General features: G+C 40.5%; 1 protein-coding gene across 1 annotated transcript in view; it reads right to left on the reverse strand.

The window, feature by feature from the left end:
• Positions 1 to 753: 753 nt before the first annotated feature.
• The window catches only part of EGLN3 (egl-9 family hypoxia inducible factor 3), a 28,884-nt gene continuing 4,998 nt past the window's right edge, over positions 754 to 24,639 (reverse strand). Inside the window, exons 2-5 of the mRNA XM_061159151.1 lie at positions 7,530 to 7,649; positions 5,800 to 5,936; positions 3,362 to 3,435; positions 754 to 2,453 (exon numbers count right to left, since the gene is read on the reverse strand). Of these exons, the coding sequence (XP_061015134.1) occupies positions 2,422 to 2,453; positions 3,362 to 3,435; positions 5,800 to 5,936; positions 7,530 to 7,649 (363 nt within the window). The 3' untranslated portion in view covers positions 754 to 2,421. The remainder of the gene's footprint in view (positions 2,454 to 3,361; positions 3,436 to 5,799; positions 5,937 to 7,529; positions 7,650 to 24,639) is intronic.

Genomic DNA, 24,639 nt, shown 5'->3' on the forward strand with positions numbered 1-24,639 from the left:
CACTATGTAGGTGACGTAACATGTCATTGCCAGGAATATAAAGAAATTGATCTGATTATTTGCTAAATAATGTTTCTTTATCAGGGCTAAGTCCTCCTCTAAGTGGGCTGTCAAAGAGAGGAGCAAAAAGCAGTCACTATTAGTTGTATTATCCAGGATTCCAATTCAGCCATGAAAAAAAAATCAGTGCACTAAAAATTGATTGGATATACAGATTATTAGGTTATAGGACCTTTGTCTGGAAGGAACAAGCAAGGCCTATGAGGTCTTATCTTTTGGCAAGTAAAAATATTAACTAAAATGAAAGATATAAGACATAGTATTGGAATGATATGATATTCCTTCAGAATATTATCATTCTCATGACATTAATAATCATGGAAGAAAATTTACCTACAATTATAGGGAACATAAAATTCCTAATAAACAACTTTGTTTCTTTCTCTCTTGCTAAAATTTTTCAAAACTGTTCTGAAGGAGGAATGTAGTCTGTCCTGTCTAAAGCTATTCTTACGTTACTCCCATGGTCCCTGGACACAGAAGGGCAGAATCTTCCTCAGTCTTCAGATTCACTGTGGTCAATGACATCTTCAAACAGGTAAACAGATAAGAAAGGACACTATGACCAAAGCTTTCTATAACCTTTAGCCTAAATTTACACATCAACAACAAGAGAAAGGTGCGTGTACAAAAATGCTACTGAGCCCTTCCTGCCCAAGATGGAGGAAATGAATCAAACCATTAAAACACTAAGGCAGGAGAATGAGTTTATTCAACAAGTATTTACTGAGCCCTTACTATATGCCAAGCACTATTTTATGTGCTAGGAATACATTCCATTGATTAAAAAATACAAAATCCCTGTCTTCCTTGTGCTTATACTCTAGAGGAAGGATACCAGACAATGAATATAATAAATAATTTACATAGTAAGTAGAAGGTAATGAGTACTACAGGGGAAAAAAAAAAAATAGAGCAATTGTGAGAATGAAGACAAGTCTTATTTGGAAAATTTCCCAAACCGGACACACACAAAAATATGCTTCTTTCTTGGGAAGTCTATGTGCCTGTCAGTGACAAAAGAAAATATTTCTGGCCCCTTAATGTTCATGGGATTTTCAAGCAAGAAATTAAAGGGGTTTTAAAAATATGAAAGTGGAATTGAAAACTATGCAGAGTAACTTTCATAAAAGAGGAGCTCCATACAGAATTTGTGAGGCATTGGAATCTGTGTTTACTGCTGGAGGATGTCCCACAATTCTAGCAAATTCCATGATTCTGGCCACACTGCCAACCACAGTAGATCTGGAGAGTCAAGTGTCGAAGAGGCTACCAGGGTCAGAAAATGTGGAAGAACTCAAGTAGCTTTCCAGGAGTTTTTGTTTTATTTTCCATTACCTTTTTTAGAATACAGCCTAGTTTTTGTGATTTTCTTGTTTCATTAGAGAAGAGTGAGCTCACTAAAAAGGAAAACTGAAAAACAGGAATGCCTACATTTCCAACTCCATCTCCAATCTCAAACTGTTTAAAATGCACACGTTTATTGTATATCAGCAGACCCAGGTTTTTTGACACCATTAGCAGAGGTTGTTGACGCTAAACTACCAGGAAGATTTTTTTCCCCTTTGATTTAAATTCAAATTTCATTTCAACAAAGCAACCAAAATAATTAATGAATTAGGTTCTCTATGTAAGAAGTGAAAATAGAAAATAAATGGTGTCATCTTTGATCAGAAAGTTGTATTTCAGCAAGATGGGGCAGAGGCAGCAAGTTCAGGTTACAGGACCAGGAAAAGGGAGTGTCTACCCACAGGATACTTAGAAATTGATTACTATAACGGCAGCCTGTTCTAGAGGTAATAATGACATTAGGTTGTGATAATTCTCCAGAAACCCCAATATCCCAGGATTAGGAACATCTGGAAATTGTTCAGATGACACACATTTCTGTTTCCTGTGTTAAGGCTTCAGTGATGCCTCTCTGTGGCACCTGTCACCATTTTATTTCTTTGCAAACCTCCTCCTTTCAAATTAGAAAGTGTACATAAAGTGCAAGTAAGATTCAGTCCCTTGCCTGTGCTTTCAGGTTCTTGCTCTGATAGCCAGGATTACCAAATCTAACAATTAAACCGCTGGCCAACTAGGTTGTCTGCATGTATTTCTGGAGTTAGCAAATGAGTTCATCTGGCAAAAAGAGTGTCTGAAGGTAGGTGCAGTCTTGGTAGGGAAACACACAGTACCATACACGAGACAGGGATCTGAATGATGCAAGCAGTTGCGGGGGTGGGGGGGGGCCGGGGGGGGGGGGCGGTCCTTGTCACGGAGTCACTGAAGAAGAGGCCTTCTTTGGATCTCAACTCTTAAAGCAAATTCAGAAACTGTTACTAAACGTGAATGAGGCCAGCGGATTTCAGAGCAGGGTCAGTCCTCCGTGAGGGCAGGTTCGGTTTTCCCTGGGTTGGGAACAGAAAAGAAAACAAAGAGGTTAAGGAGCCAGATCTGATGAACTTCATGTCACAAATGTCACCCCTAAAACCTCCAGCAAATGCTTCCCATCTCATAGAACAAAGCTGAACAAAGGACCTCCTGATGGGGCTTAGAACAATGTATTTTCTTTGGTATTTGCTAGGGAGACTGTTCAAATAGGCCATGATGTTACACACATGTTACATACATGTTTACTGTAGGATTTCTTAGGTTAATTTTTCTTGATTAATATGCCCATAAACACAGCAACTCTTCAAGAAAGAGATACTGTACGTAACAATTCCCACATTTGGGGACCAGGAATTTACCTTCTCACAAACTATTCATAACATGTCTTTCAATATAATGTATTTTGGGAAAATATGCCTTATAATACTGGTTGGAGGGGACAGGAAAGACATTAAGTCATATTCGGTTTATATTACATGAGCCTGGTTTTTATACTGAGAGTCACATTCCCATACCAATATAATAAATGAAGTGTGGTGGTTGCATTGTATTTCCTTTGTAATGTGCCAAAACCATGGGCAAAATTTAATGTTATATTTGAGGGGTGGGTGAATATTAATGATCAGAAGTTAACCATATCTCATCTATTACAAACTGTCCCACAGTCAGTGGGCATTCACAAGGGATGTTCTTTGCATTTTTTTTTCTGATTTTTTTCAGCAGAGCTGAGGCCAGGGTTTCAGAACTAAGTCTGTCATGATGTCATTTATATATATATATGTGTGTGTGTGTGTGTGTGTGTGTGTGTATAGAGATAGATAGATAGCTGAGACTGAATAGAGTACATTAGCATATACATAAAAAACTTAAATAAAAGTCATGGATTGACTTAAGCAAAAGTCACAGAAAATTATCAAATACATACTAGTTAAATTCCTGAATTTCTTTTTGGCTTCTGCCCTTTCTTCAGCATCAAAGTACCAAACAGTCATGGCGTATCTGTGAAAGATAAGCAGATATTAGAAAAGAGGTTTAAAAATATGGCCAAAAAAAAAATACTATAAATTTCACATAACAGACATTTGTAAAGCCAACATTTAAAATTTTTCCTATTATCAGAAGTCCACTCCAATTTTAATTTAAAATAAACGTCTCTGGTTTCAAGTCTATTTAAATGTAATAAAACATGTAAGGAATTCCAAGTATGCACCACCCATTATCCTGGGCGGTGGGAATTCAAACCGCCCTGTGAATACAGCAGCCTCTTTCTCAAGGAGCTCAGGCTTTAGCAGGGAGGGGAAAGGCAATTGAACAAATAATATAACAGGTCCAGATGAACTACACAAGAAAGGGCTAGAAGCGAACCATTCATCGAGTCATTCAGCTAAAGCCTGAGGGACCTAAGCTGGTGGGGAGAGCACAGAGACGAGGACTTTGAAGAATAACATATTGAACGACAGGACAGTTAAAGTCTTGACTTTTTTCTTTAGTTTTGGACATTGAGGCAAAGAAGCAATGGGATATTGGTACCGTCAGGTTTTCTACTATGTCCCATTTATGGGATAGACTATACAGGAGTAATTTTATGCATGAGTTTCCAAAATGCTTTGTTTCATTATTAGTAGTAGTTACTGGAACTGCTATAGGACTTGAATTTTTCCAAACGCTTCCCGTCAACACGTGGTGCTAAGATTTCCCCTGTGACCCTAGCCATAGAGGAACTGGGGAAGAACGAGGAAATTCTGTACAAATGACAAGGACCGATTACTGTACCCCATTAATAAGCTACAAACAGGCTTTGGTGGGAGAAGTAGTTATCTGCTCACCTAGGGCACATCCCAATTTGACATTTCATAGGCAACTCTGTGTGGGGCTCAGATCTGTCACTTCTGGAGGGGGACACATAAACCTTAAGCACTTAACACCTGTGATTTTAATTTAATTAGTCTTGTTAAGGTTTAGTCATTATCTTTTCTACCCAACCTTGCTCCTCCTTGCCCCCAACTGTTATTCCCAATTCAGGCTGCACCCCACAGTGCTCCAATACCACGTGGTTTTCAGCTTTCGCTATAAAACAGACGCAAATTAGATAGAATCTGAAATTAAGATTATATCAAGAGTTTCTGGGCATCCCAGGTGGCATAGTGGGAAAGAATCCGCCTGCCAGTGCAGGAGATGTAAGAGATGCAGGTTCCATCCCTGGGTCGGGTGGATCTCCTGGAGAAGGAAATGGCAACCTATACCAGTACTCTTGCCTGGAAAATTCCATGGACAGAGGATCCTGGAGGGCTACAGTCCATGGTGGCATCAGTTCAGTTCAGTCGCTCAGTCGTGTCTGACTCTTTGTGACCCCATGAATTGCAGCATGCCAGGCCTCCCTGTCCATCACCAACTCCCAGAGTTTACTCAAACTCATGCCCATCGAGTCGGTGATGCCATCCAGCCATCGCATCCTTTGTCCTCCCCTTCTCCTCCTGCCCCCAACCCCTCCCAGCATCAGGGTCTTTTCCAATGAGTCAACTCTTTGCATGAGGTGGCATAGTTGGACATAAATGACTAAGCAAGCACACACAAGAATTTCTATATTAATAGTAAACAATACTAAATTGTTCAGTTACTCTGAAAAATCTTCCCATGCGTGATCTAATGAAAGGAGTCTGAAAAAATCCAATTGTTGGGACATGTTGGATACAGTAAACCCAATACAATTTTAAGCTAAGAAAAGGGGCAAAAGAAAAAGAAGTCAGAACAAATTCCTCTTTCTTTTTTTTAAATTATTTTTTAATTGAAGAATAATTGCTTTACAGAATTTTGTTGTTTTCTATCAAACCTCAACACGAATCAGCCATAGGGATAAATATATCCCCTCTCTTTTGAACCTCCTTTTTTTGAACCCCTTTTTAAAATTTTATTAGAGTATCACTGATTTACAATGTTGTGTTACAAATTCCTCTTTCTAGTCTCAAGGTTTTTTCTCTGTTTGCAACTGGCAGCTTTTAAACTCATCCAGAGTTAACCAGATAGGATTCCTGACATGTGGCAGCCAACAACATCAGGCTTTTTTTAAAAGGGAGGGTGGTGAGCAAGAAAGGCGAGAAGAGAAAAGAACGCTCTGGGAAATTTGGAATCTGAGACTCTCACTTAATGGAAAACGACTTGTTAACAGTTGAAACCAATGTTAGACTTTATATGTTACAGAAGCCACAGTTTCTCCTTTAATTTTTATTGACTTCAAACAGGTTTGCTCTCTGCTTAGGGGGATGGTTGGTCCCTCGTCCGTAAACAACACACATTTGAGAATTCTCTGGGAACTGGGGTTTGTCCAAGAAGCTTCTCAAGAGCAGTCGTGGCCCTGGCTGTTACCTGGTCGCATAGGAGGGCTGGACTTCATGTGGGTTCCTGCGGTCTGACCAGAAGAACAACAGTCTGTCAAAAATGGGCTCCACGTCCGCTATGAATGATTTCCCTTCTGGAAATATCCGCAGGACCCCACCATGTCTCTGAGGGCCACAAAGAAGGTAGATTACTTCGTGGCCTCAAACACAGTTCATTAACAATGATACTTCAGTCTCATCTAGAAACAAAGCTATCTTCCAACTGCCACTCCAAGCGTATATTAATCCCAAATTTTAACTTCAGTGCCATTTTCTGTAGTAAATGTTATTTTAAACTTGGCTAGACATATCTCCTTATTCACCTCATACCAAATGAAGTCTTCTTACCCCCACAGTCACAAAGCCCGTGGATACAAAGTGGAGTTCTACTAGGTCAGTTATACAGACTTGCCAATATCTGACTGTTTGACCCATAACCCTCTTCCAGCCCCAGCCATTTCATGTAATTCAATCTAATATTAACAGCTCCAGAGGACAGTGACCACATATAACCTCCCATTCAATTAGAATTTACAGTTTTCTTTTGAGTTCCCCTATCTCCTACCTGATTTCATCAGCTGGAAGTTATATGCTTTTTTTCTGAATGCTCAGACCACCTTATGTCTGTCTCTCATGACATATACCACTCTTTCCCTCGAACTACATTTTTTTACATGTACATCCAATCTGTCCTACTAGAATAATCTTGTCAAGGTAGAATTCTGGTCTTACATGTTGATGGTTCCCCACAGCACGATGCCTGGCACTAGCAGGCACTCAAATATTTTTTGAATGATTTCATCCTTTGTGATTTATCATCACCGATCTGACAACTTGACTCTCTTGCCTGTAACACTAACTTTCAAGATTTCAAAGAATAACTAAGGGATATATTTCAGTCATGTTACCAAATAGGGAACTGACACAAACCTTGTCACTAATTCACTGGTTTCCCAGGTTTACTTTTTCTGACCTAAGATAAAATATCCTTGCTTTATGACAGCTAGTATCTGGCCTAATGAATAGGAAATGGAGATGCAGAAGGTTCAAAAGCCAGATAAGCTTGAAAAGTTCTCCAATTTCTCAGACTCCTAAATCATCCTTAACTTTTAAAAAACATACAAATTCCAGACACATGTCTGCTAGCATGGCACCAGACTTCATATCTCTATCTATATATATGTTCAAAAATACGAAAATAAGCTACAAAACCTTTGGCATTCACGATCACAGTAAACCATGGCAAGAGGCCACCAAGGAGACATTTCACCCAGAGAGAGAGGGCTGTGTGGGAAACGTCACTTGGGGATGTTTTAACATCCTACGGTTCTATTTTTATGAAATCCTCTCAGTGTTGCTCCTGGCAGGGAAAAGTATATATCTTATTCCACAATGAGAATCAAGAATCCTATCAGCTCTGGATTAGACTAAAAACACTGATCCCCATTTTTAAAATAATAAAGTACCTTCTCCTCATCAATCATCAAATTATAACCTATAACCTAATAATGGTCCTACTCATCCACCTCTATCAAATTAACTTTGCATCTATTATTTTCATCTCATCAACTTTAGTACTAAAACCATAGCAGAAAAAAAAACGATAATATGAGAGAGAAAAGATTCATCAGTGGGAATTATGAACTCCAAACTCTCCTCTAAGTCATCTGAATTTCCTATGGTTTTAACCCCTCCCTCTACTTGCATTACTTCAAGTACCTTGGCATCCCAGTTCTTGTTCAGATAGTAGATGCAGGTGATGCAGCGGCCGTCACCATTGGGGTTGTCCACATGTCGAACATAACCTGTTCCATTTCCTGGGTAGCAAGCCACCATCGCCTATAGAGAAAGTCAAAGGAAGCTGGTTAACAAAGCTGAGCCAAGCATCTCCCACCAGTGAACAGCTGAATAACATAGTCTTCTCAGCGGCTATGGGACACAGGTATCTTCTGGCCTCTTCAGTTTTTGTACAGTGCATAAATTTGGACTCTTCAGCATATAACATTAACAACCCAGTTATATCTTACGGCTCAGCCCAGTGGAAAGCAGTTCAACAATAATCGCACAATTCTAAAACATTTTAGATAACATCTATGTTGTTATTAGAATGCCCCGCCCCTCCTAAACTTTTCTTTTTGAAAAGGCAGGTTCTGGGTTCCACCCTAGACCCACAAGATCAGAATCACTAGGTTTGAAGTTTAGAGATTACGCCTTACTAGCAAATGTCCCAGAATCACCAAATCAACCACTATCTTAGAGCAATAGCTAAGATACTTGCATTTACAAAGACATGGGAACCAATCACGAAGGAGAAAAAGGTTAGGCTTGCTCAATAAAATGCTCACGACAAGAAAGAAAAGGGAAGGGTCAATGGAAACTGTGGCCCAACTTGTCAGCATAAATGACAGTCAAATCCAGCTAAGAGAAAAAAACCCACAGACATCTTAATGCATTTTTCAATGCTTGTCTTTTTCCTATTGACAATTATCAAATTAAATGATTCTCTTCCTTTTGTCCAAACACTACCTGTATCATTCAAGCGAAGAAATACAGAAAGAAGCCAAACTAAAAATCCTACCAAAAATTAGTATTAGGGAATTGCTACGAAGAAAGTAACAAACCTCTAAATGTTCCCTGGGAAATTTATAGGAAGGTATAGAAAAAATTAGACAAAGTGTAAAAAGCCAGTTATTTTCACAGGACATTGCCTTGTTTCTAAAATATCTTTATAGGGATGAGACACTTGCAGGGAAGATATTGGTAACACAAGATGAGAAAAGGGATATTTTTCCTTTTTGTTTGCTGGTATATTCTTAAGTGCCTAGAACAGTTCCTAGAACATGGAACGTATCTGTTTAAAGTTTACTTTGGAGGGGAGGACGCACACCACAGTGCTTGTAGGATCTTAGTTCCCCAACCAGGGGTTAAACTGCAGCCTTGGCAGTGACAGCTCGGAATCCTAACCACTGGACCATCAGAGAATTTCCTTTCTCTGTTTTGCTTTTGTTTTAAAATTTGATAAGTAAATGAATGATTAACAAGCAGGTCTTTCTGCTAAAGAGTAAGTTTATTTTCTACTTAGATCAGTAGGGATTTTGTCATTTTAAAAGCTCATCTTCAAACATACATATAGCAATTCAGTTCACAATTTCCTTCACAAATGGCAAGACTGTTTCATTGGTGAAATAACCAGTCAAGTAGAGCCCACGCTAATGCACTAGTGGCTCAAGAATAAGCTTCAATGCCATGAGTGCCAAGTCACTCCCAGTGGTAACATGAAGACATGAACTAGGCATGCACTGGCATGTACTCACACATACTGCATACTAGAACAAAAATAAGGCTGAATAGTAACTCAGTTTTACAATGATCTTAAGGCTTAAATTACCATCTCTCAAGCTCTATATCCCCATGCAGCTAGCAATCCCCATATCCTCTTTGAATGTCAATGCAATGCCATCTTAAATCTAAAGTTAGGTTGTTAGCTTGAACATCTTTCAGAGATGGAATTCTCAGGTTACTGCAATTGAGATTTAACAAATGATACCACCAAGCAAAGGATGGCTTGGGGAAAGGTGATTGGTAGCAGATAGAAATGATGGGCCTAGCTAGGGAAGAAGAGATGAATGAAGTCGACTATAATGACTAGGGAATTACCCATCCCTGGAAGCAGCTATTAGGATTATAAGAGCCACCACTGGGCCAATAATGAATGTCACTTAAGCCACAAATAATTAGAGGCTGGATTCCCTACCAACTCAGCCTCTCCCCACTGTGAAGCTCTGAAAAGAAGAAAAAGTACTCCATCAATGCTGCATCATCTTATGTTCTTAAATAGCTCTACTCTAAGGAAAAGGTCAGTGGTCTGGATGCCTGCCATCTAATTCACCCTGCAACTAATTATGTGATCCCAGGCTTGGTTTCTTTCCTTTAAAGGGCTTACATTACCTGGCCTCTGATGGTTCAAGAAGGTCTAGCACTCTATCTAGGCATCACCCCTACAAGCAGCAACAGAGTTCTTTGGGGGCGTTAGGAAGTGCTTATCTGCCTCAGGACTCAGATTAAAAACTGAAGAAAAAAAAAATTAGATACAAACTCACAAAAGTACCTCCTTGATGAACTGCTGCATCTATAAAACACACCCAGAGTGAAGGAGCTGGCACATTCCAGGGGATTTATTTTTAGAACAAAACTCCTAATGTCAGCAAAGTATCTGATTGATTAAGGGAGAGAAACAGAATTTTTCTGGCCAGAGTGAATCTTCACCTTCTCTTCTGATTCCTGAAACCACAGCATCAACTTCAAAACAATGGAAGGAAATCATTGTGAGCCTCAGTGGCCCTGTTGAAACTACACAGGCCAGTTTATCAGTGTTTTCTGGACAAGAGCCACACGAGATGGGTCTTGGCTTGGGCACATTCCCAATATTTGTTGGGTTTTGACACAGTTCGAAACCACAGAGGCTAAGGATGCATTGAGAAGCAAGGTTCACTTCAATAACAAGTCACACATTTCTGTGCCAAATCGTGCACGGGGCAGAAACAAACCCCGGAAACTGATCAGGTCAACGGAGCTGCTATCCAAACCTCATCAAGCAGGGAAGGGCTTTAGACTGTAGAGAGGAGAACGCTCCAAAACAATAAGAACATCACCAGAGTATTTCAGGATCAAGTGACAAACGTGCTGTGCAGTTAACACTGAAACTCATCAGCAGGAAGTCTCACTTATTACTCATCAAAACTTCCGGACTAGATTAATACTTGAAATTTATAAAAGTTAATAAGATGTTAGTGTGACCAGCACTACACATACAATTTAGTCCTATAGTTCTAGCCTTGGATGTACCGATAAATCCACATGTCTCCTTATGCATTCACCATCCCTTCCTCTGGACCCACTGTGGACTCCTCTACCTGCTCCCTATCCCCACTCCCTCCCCAGAAGCTTCTCTACAACTTTTAACAGAAGAAAATGAGTGGAGAGGGGTGAACCCCTCCCAGGCTTCCAGACTGGCTCCAGACCAGAGACAGGTGCTCTGGATACCTAGGCGGCCACATTCTGGCAGGAAATGTATAAGGATGCTTTGAACACGTACACAGACATAGAACTTTAACAGCCAAACCCAAGTAACAAAATATGCTCCCCAAATGCTGCAGGGGGAAAAGAAAACAGGGTTTCTGTTAAGAGTTCTTACTAAGTCGGCTTTGTGAAAAGCCATATCTCATCCATCCCAAAGGTAAAGTTGAAAAAGGAAAGTGCAGGATTTCCATCCCAGCGCCTAAACAGAATGCTCTTAATTGAAATCGACCACAGCTCAATCACATGTATACACCACTTCAAAAACCTGGTGTTGGCAACCTCCACTGTCCATTCAGCAATGAGGATCATTTTAGATCCACAAGTGGGAAGGGGATATGTCTGTCCCATCCCCTCTTCCACTCAGACTCACCACTTAGTTAAAAACAGTCAGCAACATAGATCTTCTACAAAAATGTACTGTACATCATGACTTCAGCATCAGTCACAAGTATAACTTGATCTTAAGGTAGAGAGTGACTTTTTATAGAAATTTTAACTTAGCACATTAAAACAGTAATCATCTCATTTTATTTGCCAAATTTATAATAAATATGAATCCATTTTGAAAAATTTGCTAAAAAAGAGCATAACTTTCAAGCTGCCAGGTTGAGTAACTTTAAACTGGTATTTTGGTCCACTGCCAAATACTAAGCCCTTCCAACTGTGAAACAGAAATACCAATTTGCTTTGAATTATGGAAGGTCCCTAAGCAGAACATACCTTTAATAAAATGCAACCTAAATACAGAATAACCTGTATTTAACCTGCTCACATCCCAGTTTTCTCATCTATAAAATGGGTTTATGAGGATTGAAGGTGATAGTCCAGGTAAAACACTCAGTGTAAGGCCTGGCACATACCAAACACCACTTTGCTGTTGTTGTTTCCAACTCTCTGCGATCCCATGGACGGCAGCACACCAGGCTTCCCTGTCCTTCACCATTTCCTAGAGTTTGCTCATGCTCATGTCCATGGAGTCAGTGATACCATCCAACCATCTCATCCTCTGTCATCACCTTTTCCTTCTGCCTTCTGTCTTTTCCAGCATCAGGGTCTTTTCCAATGAGTCACATCAGGTGGCCAAAGTAATGGAGCTTCAGCTTCAGCATCAGTCCTTCCAATGAATATTCAGGGTTGATTTCCTTTAGGATTGACTGACTTGATCTCCTTATTGTCTAAGGGACTCTCAAGAGTCTTCTTCAGCACCACAGTTCAAAGGCATCAATTCTTTGGCACTCAGCCTTTTTTTTTACTGTCCAGCTCTCACATCCATATGTGACTACTGGAAAAACCATAGCTTTGACTACATGGATCTTTGTAGGCAAAGAAATGTCTCTGCTTTTTAATACTCTGTCTAGGTTTGTCATTGCTTTTCTTCTAAGGAGCAAGCAACTTTTAATTTCATGGCTGCAATCACCATCCATGTGATTTTGAAGACCAAGAAAATAATGTCTGTCACTGCTTAATGTCAGCTATTTTTAAAACATGCACTGATGATAGGCATGTTTGTGTTCCTCTCAACTGAGGCTTCAAAATGTCTCTACTTAGGGGATCTGATCCTACCTAAGTGTTTTTGCAGCTTCAAAAGCAGGGGTGAGTAACTCACATAGCCTGTGGCATTTGCAAGTAACAAAATATTGAGGGGTTCCCTGGTAGCTCAGCTGGCAAAGAATCTGCCTGCAATGCAGGAGACCTGGGTTTGATCCCTGGGATGGGAATATCCCCTGGAGGAGGGCATGGCAGCCCGCTCCAGTGTTCTTGCCTAGAGAATCCCATGGACAGAGGAGCCTGGCAGGCTATTATTCATGGGATCACAAAGAGTCAAGACACTACTGAGCAACTTTCACTTACTTAAAATATTGAAGCCAATCAGGTATGTGTCAGAACTTTGGAATGTGAGCTATGCTACCTACAACTAGGGAATTTTCTATCCGTGGCAATGAGGGGCAGATGTTAAAAATCTTCAGGATTTAGGACAGTAGCAGGTAACTGAACCAGATTTGTATATAAACTCTCCTGAATATTTTTAACCCTAATTGTTAAATCAGAGCCACAAAAAAAAAAAAAAAAACCATCAGACTGGATTTTGAGATCACTGTCTATAGCCCAGGAACTGTCTGTAACACTTCCTGAGCTACACAGGGGCGCTTTCCCTGTCTCTCTTTACCAGGCTCAGCTGTATCCTTCAGTGCCATCCACACTGCCTTCACCAAACCTCTCTCCTCTCTAGTCCTTCCCCAACATCTGCTCCGGACACAGCAAAGGGGGCCCAGGATCATTTCCTCACTATACCATAAGACACCAACCACATAGAATGTTAGATGAGTAAAGGCTTGAGAAAAAATACACAAGACCATAAACCTTGTTTAGCTTGGAAAAACAGCCAAGCAGTCACAGTGGAGAATGTAATAGCTGAAGTTTACTGGCCAGAAATGGGTCCAATTTATATTACCTAAATCAGACAAATATCATATGATATCACTTATACATGGAATCTTAAAAATAAATGATACAAATGAATTTATTTACTAAACAGAACTCACAGACCCAGAAAACAAACTTATGCTTACCAAAGGGGAAGGGAGGGGGATAAATTAGCAGTTTGGGATTAAAATATACACAGTACTACACATAAAATAGATAACCAACAAGGACCTACTCCATAGCACAGGAAACTCTACTCACTATCTTGTAATAAACTATAATGGGAAAGAATCTTAAAAAGAATATATGTGTGTGTGTAGATATGTATGTATAACTGAATCACGCTGCTGCACACCCAAAATTCACACGATATTATAAATTAACTATATTTCAAGAATATTAAAAATATATATATTACCTAAGTCACTTAAATTTATACAATATTCACAAGGCATGTTTACAAAATAATTGCAACTACGCAAAGCCTTCTCCAAGAGTTTCAAGAAAATGTCATTGAACAGTTCACACTGCTGCCAGTTTTAGAAAAAAGTAAGCTCTCAATGTGTTGCTGAACAGCTCAGAAGCAGAAAAAGTGCTTTAGAGTCTTTATATTCATTCTAACTTCAGAAAAAAGTATGCAAACTGTCACTAGTTATCTTGGCATCTTGCTTGTTATCTATCTGGTTAGTTAAAAGCAAGTCTAGCTACTTGCTTCCTCCTACTGCCCAAGTAAAAGACTGATGTAAGGGAATGAAGAAATGGGGAATATGCTTCTGGTGGGTACCAACAAGAGCTGGATCCAGCTACCACGCTCCCATTCCCAAAGTTTCAGCATCTGACCATACAGTTCAGAAGATTCAGAACATCAGCCAGTCAATATTCAAGAGGCAAGTAATCCTTCTGACAAACCCCAAGTTACTCCCTCAAATATCTTCTACTAATTCTATTTCTATACTGAGAACTTCTACCTTCCTCACATGCCCTAAATCCACACAAAAAATTCTCCCTGAACCCACATACCTAGAACTCTGCTACATATAACCTTACCTCCAATTTAGAACAATAATCGTTATGCCCCATACCTAAATTTTGTTAAAATGCAGGAGCTTCAGTAATTCTGAAAATGAAAAATCAGAAGTTATAAGCCACTCTCAGTGGCTCTGGTGAAATGGGCCTGCTGGTTCCTTCCTACCAGGCAAGAGCAGCCTGCCTAGAAAGGCAGGGAATTTACCATATTCACTTGAAAACCTCTCCTCAGGTAGACCTCTTTCATCAGCGTCCCTCTTCATTACGAACTTGGTCCTAACTTTGGGATCATTCAACAAACCATCAGCAACTATCAAGACTCTGAAACCTTCTACTCATTTCTCTTAGCTCAGTGATAATAGCTCCTTGAGATTCTTACATTCAAGAGCTGGCTCCCACCCCACCCTCAGAAATATGCATATATATATACACACACAGAAGCATGCCTAAGCTTACAGAGGAGTCACAGGCCTGTGAGGTTGTGACTGAACTAGATCAAAATTCTCTTGAGGGGATCCTGCACTTCGTGCATGAACCTGAGTGAATCACCCTGCACTTGAGGGAATCACCCTTCCCCCAGAAGCCACTGAAACTCTCAGAGGCCAGGAATTTAAGAGACTATTGTCACTCCGCTTTGAATTGTGCTTAATTCCTCTCCTTGGAGGGGATTCAAGCAGAGCCCCGCAATTAAGCCCAGTAAACAGGCCCGGGAACATCGGCACAGCAGTACAGGCTGTTTGGGTTTGGGAAGGCAGCCCTTCCCGCGGAGGCCTGGCCCCGGGCCAGCGGGGTGACGGCTGAGTGACAGGGCTACGTGCGCTGCGTGAGGGTGGCAGCCAGCCCACACCCGAGCACACAGCCCGGCACGGGAGCGCCCTCCCCCAACCCCACCGAGTCACCAGAGCAGTGTTCTCAGTAAGGGCTTCCTTGCAGTTATGAAATCCCCGAAAGTCAGCCAGGCCCTGGGTTAAGGCCATTTAACCCCCTCCATTCCGAGACCTTTCCCCAAATGGTATCAACTGTTATTTCCTGAAGACCCATGTAGCCAAGGAGCACTGGAGGGTGGCAATTTACACACATTCTCTCATTTGATCTCCAGGTTAAGGGGAAGGTGAACTAGTGGCCATCTGTCCTGAGTCAGCCTGCCCACAAGTTTTCAGTAGAAGTCGTTAACTCTGGAAGCTATCATAGGGATCTAGAAGTTATCCCATTCCTACAGAAAAGAAAATTCATGAGTAATCCTTAAGGCAGTATGGGTGTAGGAACTCCCCCATTTAACTTCCTTTGATGTGAGAAACAGACTTATCAGTAAATAAAACTTTACATGTGGCTTTCTAAAGGCTTTGAGCTGAAGAGGGAAAAAAAAGAATGTTTATGACCACAGGATTGTCAGAGAATTAAGCATGGTTGGCTTTAAATTTTCATCTGGAATGAATCCTAAAACACTTGAGGGAATCCATGATAACTTAAATACAGTTGATAAAACAAGATTTTATTGAGTAATATACAAAAATATAGAGTTACTAATCAAAACATGTCAAGAAAAATGCCTTGAAGCAACCTTCTTAAGAGAAACAGGAAACACTTTATTTGCAATTCCCAATGAATTTGAAGAGACTTGGGACAGTGCAACTATGTTGGAAAAAGTGAAGTTAAAGAACTTTCTAGGAAACCAGATCTTATATTCACATTTGAATTTCAGCACTTGGAAATATATCTGCTGAACGAAAGGAATGACACAAGTCAGAACCAGAATTCATGTAACTCAGGAGGCACATTTATTTACTGAACAAACACTTGTACGTGCCTGACACTGTTCTATGTGTTTCACAAATACTACCTCATTCGCTATTCATAATAGCTCCATAAGGTGGGGACCATTATCACCCCGTTTTACAGAGGAGGAACTGAGGCACAAGCAGTTTAAGTAACTGGCTTTTCGGAACCCAGTTAGAGAATGACGTCAGGCTTTACCAGCGCAGTTTATCTAATGTCTTATATCTAATGTCTTACAGATCTTCAGTTCTTCTTGAGGTGTCTACTTACTCTCACCCTTGCCTGTCACCCTTTGCCTAATGACAGAAAATCATAAAATGCAAAAGAAAGAAAAATGAGTGTGCTCGGTGTTGAGTCTGTGAACTAAAAGCTCCAAGGCAGAGGTGGGAAAGTGGGGGCTGGGGATTGGGGTGGGGGGGCTGTATTTCAACAAAAGCAAAGAGCAAAGGAAACACTCAATCCCGCAGTAGAACATTAGTGGTCTTTGATGGGTTATTCACACTGCAGAGCTCAATCCCACTCTAAACTGTAGCCCCATATCTGCTTGGGATGCAGGTGGTCAACCATCAGTCTCATCCCCAGGTCCTACCCCAAGGTCTGCGGGAGGAAGTCAGCCTCTCCAAGATCTTGCTTTTTTAGCTCGGGTCAATACCAGCTAAGGTCTTCAGACTATTTCAAAGTCAGAAGGTAAACGACCAATCAAGAAAAAACTTTAAAGGAAATACAAAGTGTATTTCCCTTGGGAAGACAAAGGGCAACACTTAGTAAACTCCCAGGAATCCGAGGGATGAGACAAAATTTCCTTCCTGGAGTGCAAAGCTTATTCAGGAGATTCCTGACTACCACTACACAATTAATTAGAATTCACCAAGTACAGAATTTTCTAATATCATATCATAGAACACACTGGATATAAACCCACTGTGGCTTACAACAGGGGTGAGATCCAGAGGGCCACTCAGATGGGTGGAAAACAAAAGGCTCTTCTGAGAGAAATGTATAAAGTACCCTGGTGAGCAGCAAGGGGACTAGAAATAAAGGAGTGCCTGACTCTGAGTCTAGGGGGCAGTGATGGTTAATTTAGTCGTCCCCAAGTCCCTTCACATGCTGTAGTCCATAGGGTTGCAAAGAGTCAGACACGACTTAGCAACTGAACAACAACAGCAATGTCTCTTCAAGATGGGGCTCCGAAAAAAAGCCCCATTTTAAAAATGTGGAAACTGAGAGAGACAAAAAGTAACTTGCAGGACATTATAGAACTAAACATGGTCTTTCCACCACTAAACAGTGCTTCAGAAATACCAGGAAAAAGTTGTTCACTGAAAACATGTGCAATTATTTCCAGAGTGACCATGAGTGAAATTGTCTTCCTTCAATTCCACGATAACACAACAAAGGATTCTCAGAGGATTCTCGTGACTTACCAAATATAGGCTCACACTGCATTACTGAGAACTCAAAGCTCTCCATGCAGAAAAGGCAAGTGCCAGCTACTCTCAGATTTCTAGTGAGTCAGACCTTTGATTATGATCAAGTTGGATTCCTTTCCTGGTTTCCCCCTCCCTTAGAATCCCACACCTCAGCCATCTTACCCCAGAGGGTCAGACAACATAACCTTAGGTTTCTGTGTGGTGTTCAGTTAGCGCATAACAGATGCTCAATACAGAGAATCATCTGCTGTTTTCCAGTTTGTTCCCAAATTATTACGGTTCTTTCCTGTTCTCCCTCATGCCTTCAGCTTGCACTCCTTGCTGGGCTGTAGGATACAGATAGGGGAACAGTACTCTACACACTAATATTAATGAAGATTGCTCCCCTTCATTCAACATAACAGGAGAGACTCGGTTCCAAATTCCACTCCAATCCTGGTTCTGAAAACTTAACTTTATTGAAACAAATAACAGATAAATCATGGGTGGTTTTTTTTTTTGTGTGTGTGTGTGTGTGTGTACTTAACATGCTAAAGTGCTTTTCTAAAAAATTTCTCAAATGAGCCAAAAACACTTGTACTTTTTAGTTTTCACTGTGAATAAGTGCAGATTGAATCAGCTGATGGAACTGATTTTCTCACCGATGGAGAAACTACAGAAAAATAGAACAACATCCCCATTTAGCTTCCTCATATTTACTTCACTCAGTGGTTCTCCAGCTTCAGCCTGTATGAGAAATGCCTGGAGGATAGTGAGCTTCTGGTTCACTAGGTTTGGGGAGAAGCTCAAGACTATGCATTACCAAGAGGTTTCTGGATGAGGCTGCTGCTGCTGCTCCAGCAACCACACTTTGAGAAATCATGGCTATTTTGTGACAAACCAAGAGTTTCTATGCAATGCCTCAGCCTAAATGATAAAAAGTCAAGGGGAATTAGAATTAGTCATCTGCTCTAGTTAACTCACAAGCTGGAATCAAGATTGTTGGGAGAAATATGAACAACCTCAGATATGCTGATGATATCACTCTAATGGCAGAAAGTGAAGAGGAACTAAAAAGCCTCTTGATGAAGGTAAAAGGAGAGTGGAAAAGCTGGCTTAAAACTTAACATTCAAAAAAAAAAAAAACTTAACATTCAAAAAACTAAGATTATGGTATCCAGTCCCATCACTTCATGGCAAATAGATGGAGGAAAAGTAGAAACAGTGTCAGATTTCATTTTCTTGGGCTCCAAAATAACCATGGACAGTGATTAAAAGATGCTTGCTCTTTGGAAGAAAAGTTATGACAAATCTAAACAGTATATTAAAAAGCAGAGACATCACTTTGCCAAGAAAGGTCTATATAGTCAAAGCTATGGTTTTTCATATGGAAATGAGAGTTGGACCATGAAGAAGACTGAGTGCTGAAGAATTGATGCTTTTGAACTGTGGTGCTGGAGAAAACTCTTGAGAGTCCCTTGGACTGCAAAGGATATCAAACCAGTCAATCCTAAAGGACATCAACCCTGAATATTCATTGGAAGGACTGATGCTGAAGCTGAAGCTCCAATACTTTGGCCACCTGATGTGAAGAGCCAACTCACTGGAAAAGACCCTGATGCTGGGAGAGGAGAAGGGAGTGACAGAGAATGATATGGTTGGATGGCTTCATTGACTCAGTGGACATGAGTGGGAGCAAACTCAGGAAGATAGTAAAGGACAGGGAAGCTAGGCGTGTTGCAGTTCATGGGGGTCACAAAGAGTGGGACACGGCTTAGTTGAACAACAAACAACAACTAGTTAACTCAGAGAACAGGAGGTGATGGGTAGAGCAGGAAGTAAGAGGAATTCCTACAGGGCAGCTTCTGGCACAGGCTTTACAGCATGATTCTTGAAATTAGCAGGAAACATTCCAACTGCAACTCTGTAGCATTGCTGAGGATTACTGTCATGTCAGCATTGAGGTATGATGCTGATAGAGTTAGATCTCTTCTTCAGGAATGCAATCAGAGGCACTGAAAATACTCATCTGCTCTCTCAAATGAAATCTTAGTCTCAGTTTTCATTTAATTCCTTATCATCTGGATCTAGATATTTATTATTGTACCCGTGTTATAGATGAGGAAAGTGAGGCTCAGAGAACTGAACACAGTGAGACAAAATAAAATATAAAATGTCCATCCCAGTGTCTAGTAAAGTGCTGACTAAAATTAAGTTCAAATATAAAAATAAAAATTGACTTCCTTCCTAGGGAAGTGGAAATTGAGGTCCTGAGATGCTACTTGTAAGGGACCGAGTGAGGACCAGAAGCTGGGGTCCTAGCCTCGTGGTCCCAGGCTTCTCTGAGTCTGACCACTAAGTATAAGCTGCCAGGATCTGAGTGCAACTTGGTACTTTCTAGGGCAAAGCATAGACTTCCAGAATTGAGGAAAAAAAAAAACTTACATAGCCAAAGTCTCTCCTATCAGATGGTCCCTCACAGCCTGTCAACGTAATAAAATAGTTAAACCCTTTAGCATCAAATTAGGGACCAAGTTGAAAATCTTTCTTTTTGGCCTAACAAAATATTTATCTTTTCTTTTTGATACTCTGACATCCTTAAAATCAAAGTTCCTTTTAAAGATGAAATTAAGTCAACAGTAAAGGACTGTGGGGAGGCACTAAAAGTATATATCAAGCTTAATAGTCTCTGCCGTCAAAGAATTTAGAAGTAAATGAGGGGCAGGGTAAGCAGCCAAAGAAATAAGCCTACTGGGGCGGCCCAGGCTGAGCCACCCACAGCGTTCTAGGGAGCAGGAGGGAACTTCACGCAAAGGCACTAAGATGGATTTTGAGGACAAGACAATGGAGACGCCTGGTTTGCCTGGCAAATCAGTTTCTAGCACTTCAGGGATCCGGAGGGAAGGAAGGCTGTCAGTGGGAGATTACATGTAGAAAGGTCAGATAAGGTCAGAAGCGGAGAAGCTTAAATAGCACGCTAAGTTCACAGTGTAAACGGTGGACAATGGGGAGAAAGCACTCTTGGGTTTTTTGATTTTTTTTTTTGAGCATGGAGACTGCATGATTAGTGTTGGGTTGTACATTACTTAACACTCTAGGGAAACACATTAAAATGGATCACGAGGAGGACAAGAACCAAAGGCAGATGATTTCTGGTTAAAGTAGGTACCTTTAAAAGACTTCCCTCCTCAAGGATTTCTACAATACCATGAAAGACAAAATTTAGATTTTTTTTTTTTTAAAGCCAAAACTTAAGTGAGCCTTCAAAAGCTAAAACAGCACCAAATAGCCAGATTTTAACCAAGACTACTACATGTTCCTGACTGAACCTTCAGTGTTTAAAAGTTGTGTTTATCTACTCCAAAACAATCAAATTAACCTGCAAGACAAAATCAATAGGAAAGTCATCAAAAAAAAAAAAAAAGACTGACTGCCAACTTTGTGTTGGGTATTGAGATTTCTGAGTAATAGTCCCTCAGGTTTGACTAGACAGATGAGTAGAACTGGGAGGGGACGTGGAGGGAACGTGGAGGGAGGGGCACGGGAAGAATGTTCTCTGTGTCTTTGAGAACACAAGCAAGCTCCCCGCAAATGTCCAGGCTGTTTCAAACAGTATAGTATGTCTTTACTATTTCCAAGCAATGCTCAAAAAGGAGAGTATTATCTTGAATACTTCAAAACAATTTCAATTTGCCTGAAGAAAACCAAAAATAGATGTCACTGACACCCGGAATCAAATTTTTCAATTTGTCTTCTTCCCACTGGCAGATAATCAAGGCTACTTTCATGTTCTTTGAATCTTTGTATTTGGGGATTATTTCTATATCCTAAAGGAGATCAGTCCTGAGTGTTCATTGGAAGGACTGATGCTGAAGCTGAAACTCCAGTACTTTGGCCACCTCATGCGAAGAGTTGACCCATTGGAAAAGACCCTGATGCTGGGAGGGATTGGGGGGCAGGAGGAGAAGGGGACGACAGAGGATGAGATGGCTGGATGGCATCATCGGCTTGATAGGCATGAGTTTGAGTAAACTCCGGGAGTTGGTGATGGACAGGGAGGCCTGGTGTGCTGAGATTCATGGGGTCGCAAAGAGTAAGACATGACTGAGCGACTGAACTGAACTGAACTGAACTGAATAGCATTTGAGTTTCATTTTGGAAACAAAAATATGAGATAGGTACATTTGCTCCAGAATTTCAGACACTGTGATCATTGCATCCTCTAAAGAATGAAAATTGATTTGACTAAAAATAAAACTACCATATGACCCAGCAATTCCCATCCTGGGTATATGTCCAAAGAAAATGAAAACACTAATTTAAAAAGATACATTAACCTCAATGTGTATAGCAGCATTATTTATAACAGCCAAAATATGGAAGTAACCCAAGTGTCTATCGACAGATGAATGGATAAAGAAGATGTGGAATATACAATGGAATACCACTCAGCAATAAAAAAGAATGAAATTCTGCCATTTGCAGCAACATGGATGGACTTGGAGGGCATTATGCTAAGTGAGATAAATCAGATGGAAAAAGACAAATACTGTATGATATCACTTGTATGTGGAATCTGAAAAGTACAACAAATGAAGAAATATTACAAAAAAGTAGATTACAAGACCAAACTGCTCGTGAGACCAAGTGGTCACTAGTGAGGAAGAGGGCAGAGACAGATAGAGGTGAGAGAGTGGGAGGTACAAGCTCTTGGTTGTAAGACAGGCTCAAGGATGTATGTGCAACACAGGGAATATAGCCAATTTGCAGTAACTGTAAATGGAAAGTAACCTTTAAAAATCTTATAAACATAAAAATTTAAAATTAAGTTGGTTTGACTTAAGGAGGTATTAACATTGTACTGAACCTGGAGAACACTCAGTAAGTAGGAACAAAATGAACCCAGAACAAGATCTGAAAGCTTGCAATCAACAACTGCAAACTCATATATCTGTAAGGCTGGGGTTGGGTGGGGCAGGGGGTAAAAAATATGACACTCCATCACTACTAGTTCACCAAAAACAAGAATAGGAACTTGCCTACAAATCAATATCAAAAGATGATACAAAATTAAGGTAAGAGCCTCATTGGTTTAAGATCAAAATAATCAAGGGAAAGAAGGTACAAATTCTATGTATAATGAACCAAGCTAACTAATCTTGCTTGGCAAACAGACACATAGCTCTGAATCTGAGCCAAAATAATGGCTCCTGGCAATCTGCCAAAGTCAAATTCGTTAGTCTGGCATCATAAAATGATTTGTCTGTCGAATTTACAATTCTAGTGTCTTTGGATTCAGCTACCCACTGGGCACCCCTGGCAGTTGCCCAGCAGAATACATCTGAACTATCATTACTGTCAGAACATGCACATTTGACAAACACCAGAGAAAAATGACACTCGTTTCTTAGAGCAATATTAGTTAACAGCTACAATACTGCTGTAAAGGAATTATCAAGTCTAGACCTATAATAATTAATGAAAAATTAATAACCTTCTCTGTTGCGCTAACCTGCAAGCTGCTCCTTGGTGTTCAATAGACACAGGTCAAACTGTCATTTAATTTATTGGAGGCCACAAAGGTGAGTCAAAAGCAGAGGTCTTGCCAAACATGGTCCATAGGTGAGATGTCCTCAGAACTTTAACCTCCAATGCCAGGATGCTGGGGTGCTTGGAGATGCTTCTCCAATGTGCTCTGCTCATTATGGGTTAAACTCCATCCCCAGTTTTAAGCTCATCAGAGAAGTCTCCCAGACACAGAGCATTTTCAGGATAGAGTTGTAATAATATGCATCTGAATAATATCTGAAATTCTTCTAGCCAGAGTCTAGAATCAGGAAGGAAGTGAAGTCGCTCAGTCGTGTCCGACTCTTTGTGACCCCACGGACTGTAGTCTGTCAGCTTCCTCTGTCCGTGGGATTTTGCAGGCAAGAATCCTGGAGTGGGTTGCCATTTCCTTCACCAGGGGATGTTCCCGACCTAAGGATTGAACCTGGGTCTCCCGCACTGCAGGCAGATTCTTTACTGTTTGAGCTACCAGGGAAGCCCAGAATCAGGAAAGTATTTACAAATTTTGCTTGAGCTGAGTAAGGTCAGAAAGGGAAATAGTTCATGACATCCAAAAGTTGAATGCACAGACAGACTATGTAATTCCCACCTAAGTGTTATTCACTCAGTCGTGTCCAACTCTTTGCAACCCCATGGACTGTAGCCTGACAGGCTCCTCTGTGCATGGAATTTCCCAGGCAAGAATACTGGAGTGGGTTGCCATTTCCTCCTCCAGGGGATCTTCCTAGATCAGAGATAAAACCCATATCCTCTGCATTGGCAGATCGATTCTTTACCACTGAGCCAGCTGGGCTCCTTCTGATACTTCCCTAGGTGCAAAAAACTTTAACATTAAAATCCTAATAGTTTTGGTCACTTCATGTTTAGTAAATAGAGAAACTGGAGAAAGCTCAAAGAAGAGAAACAAAAATGACCCATCAGTGTAAAAGTGGCCTGTTAAACCAGAAAAAGAGACAGCAAAGTTGGTAACAACTATTTTACGCCACTCAACTTTCGGCTTACTTCTTTAGGTGCTTTTATCATCCCTTTCCATCTCCTTTCTCCCATCCACATACAGATGGACTGCAGTGTAAGACATTTAATGATTTGTGAATGAATAAATTAAATTGATACCTCCTGATTTCCCGCTTCACTGCAAGCAGACAAGGCTGCGGCAGCCACTGGCCCAAAACTGAACAATAGAAATGATAAAGGAAACATACATGCACACCTTTTCTGTGTTCCCAAGTGTCATTCAAAATATACACAAAGAACTCTATGAAAACTCACCCTGTGGAGAAATTTGCTTCACTAAGGTTGTATTCTGTAAATTATTTTCTTCCGCCAAGAGCTAAGTGACTTTCAAATACAAAACCTTTTATAAGAATCCTCACATCCTTATAGAAAGGTGTTCCCATGCTTTAAAATTTAGTGCCTCATTCCCCTGAAATAACTCATTGACAGACAAATTTGTAAGATTTTAGTTGCAGAGACACCATGTATGATGTCTAGTCCCCAAACCCTTTACTCTAAGAACTGCACCTCTCACAGGCCCTGGTAACCTGTAT

This window comes from Dama dama, chromosome 13 (genome assembly GCF_033118175.1).
Source record: "Dama dama isolate Ldn47 chromosome 13, ASM3311817v1, whole genome shotgun sequence".
NCBI classification, from domain to species: Eukaryota; Metazoa; Chordata; class Mammalia; order Artiodactyla; family Cervidae; genus Dama; species Dama dama.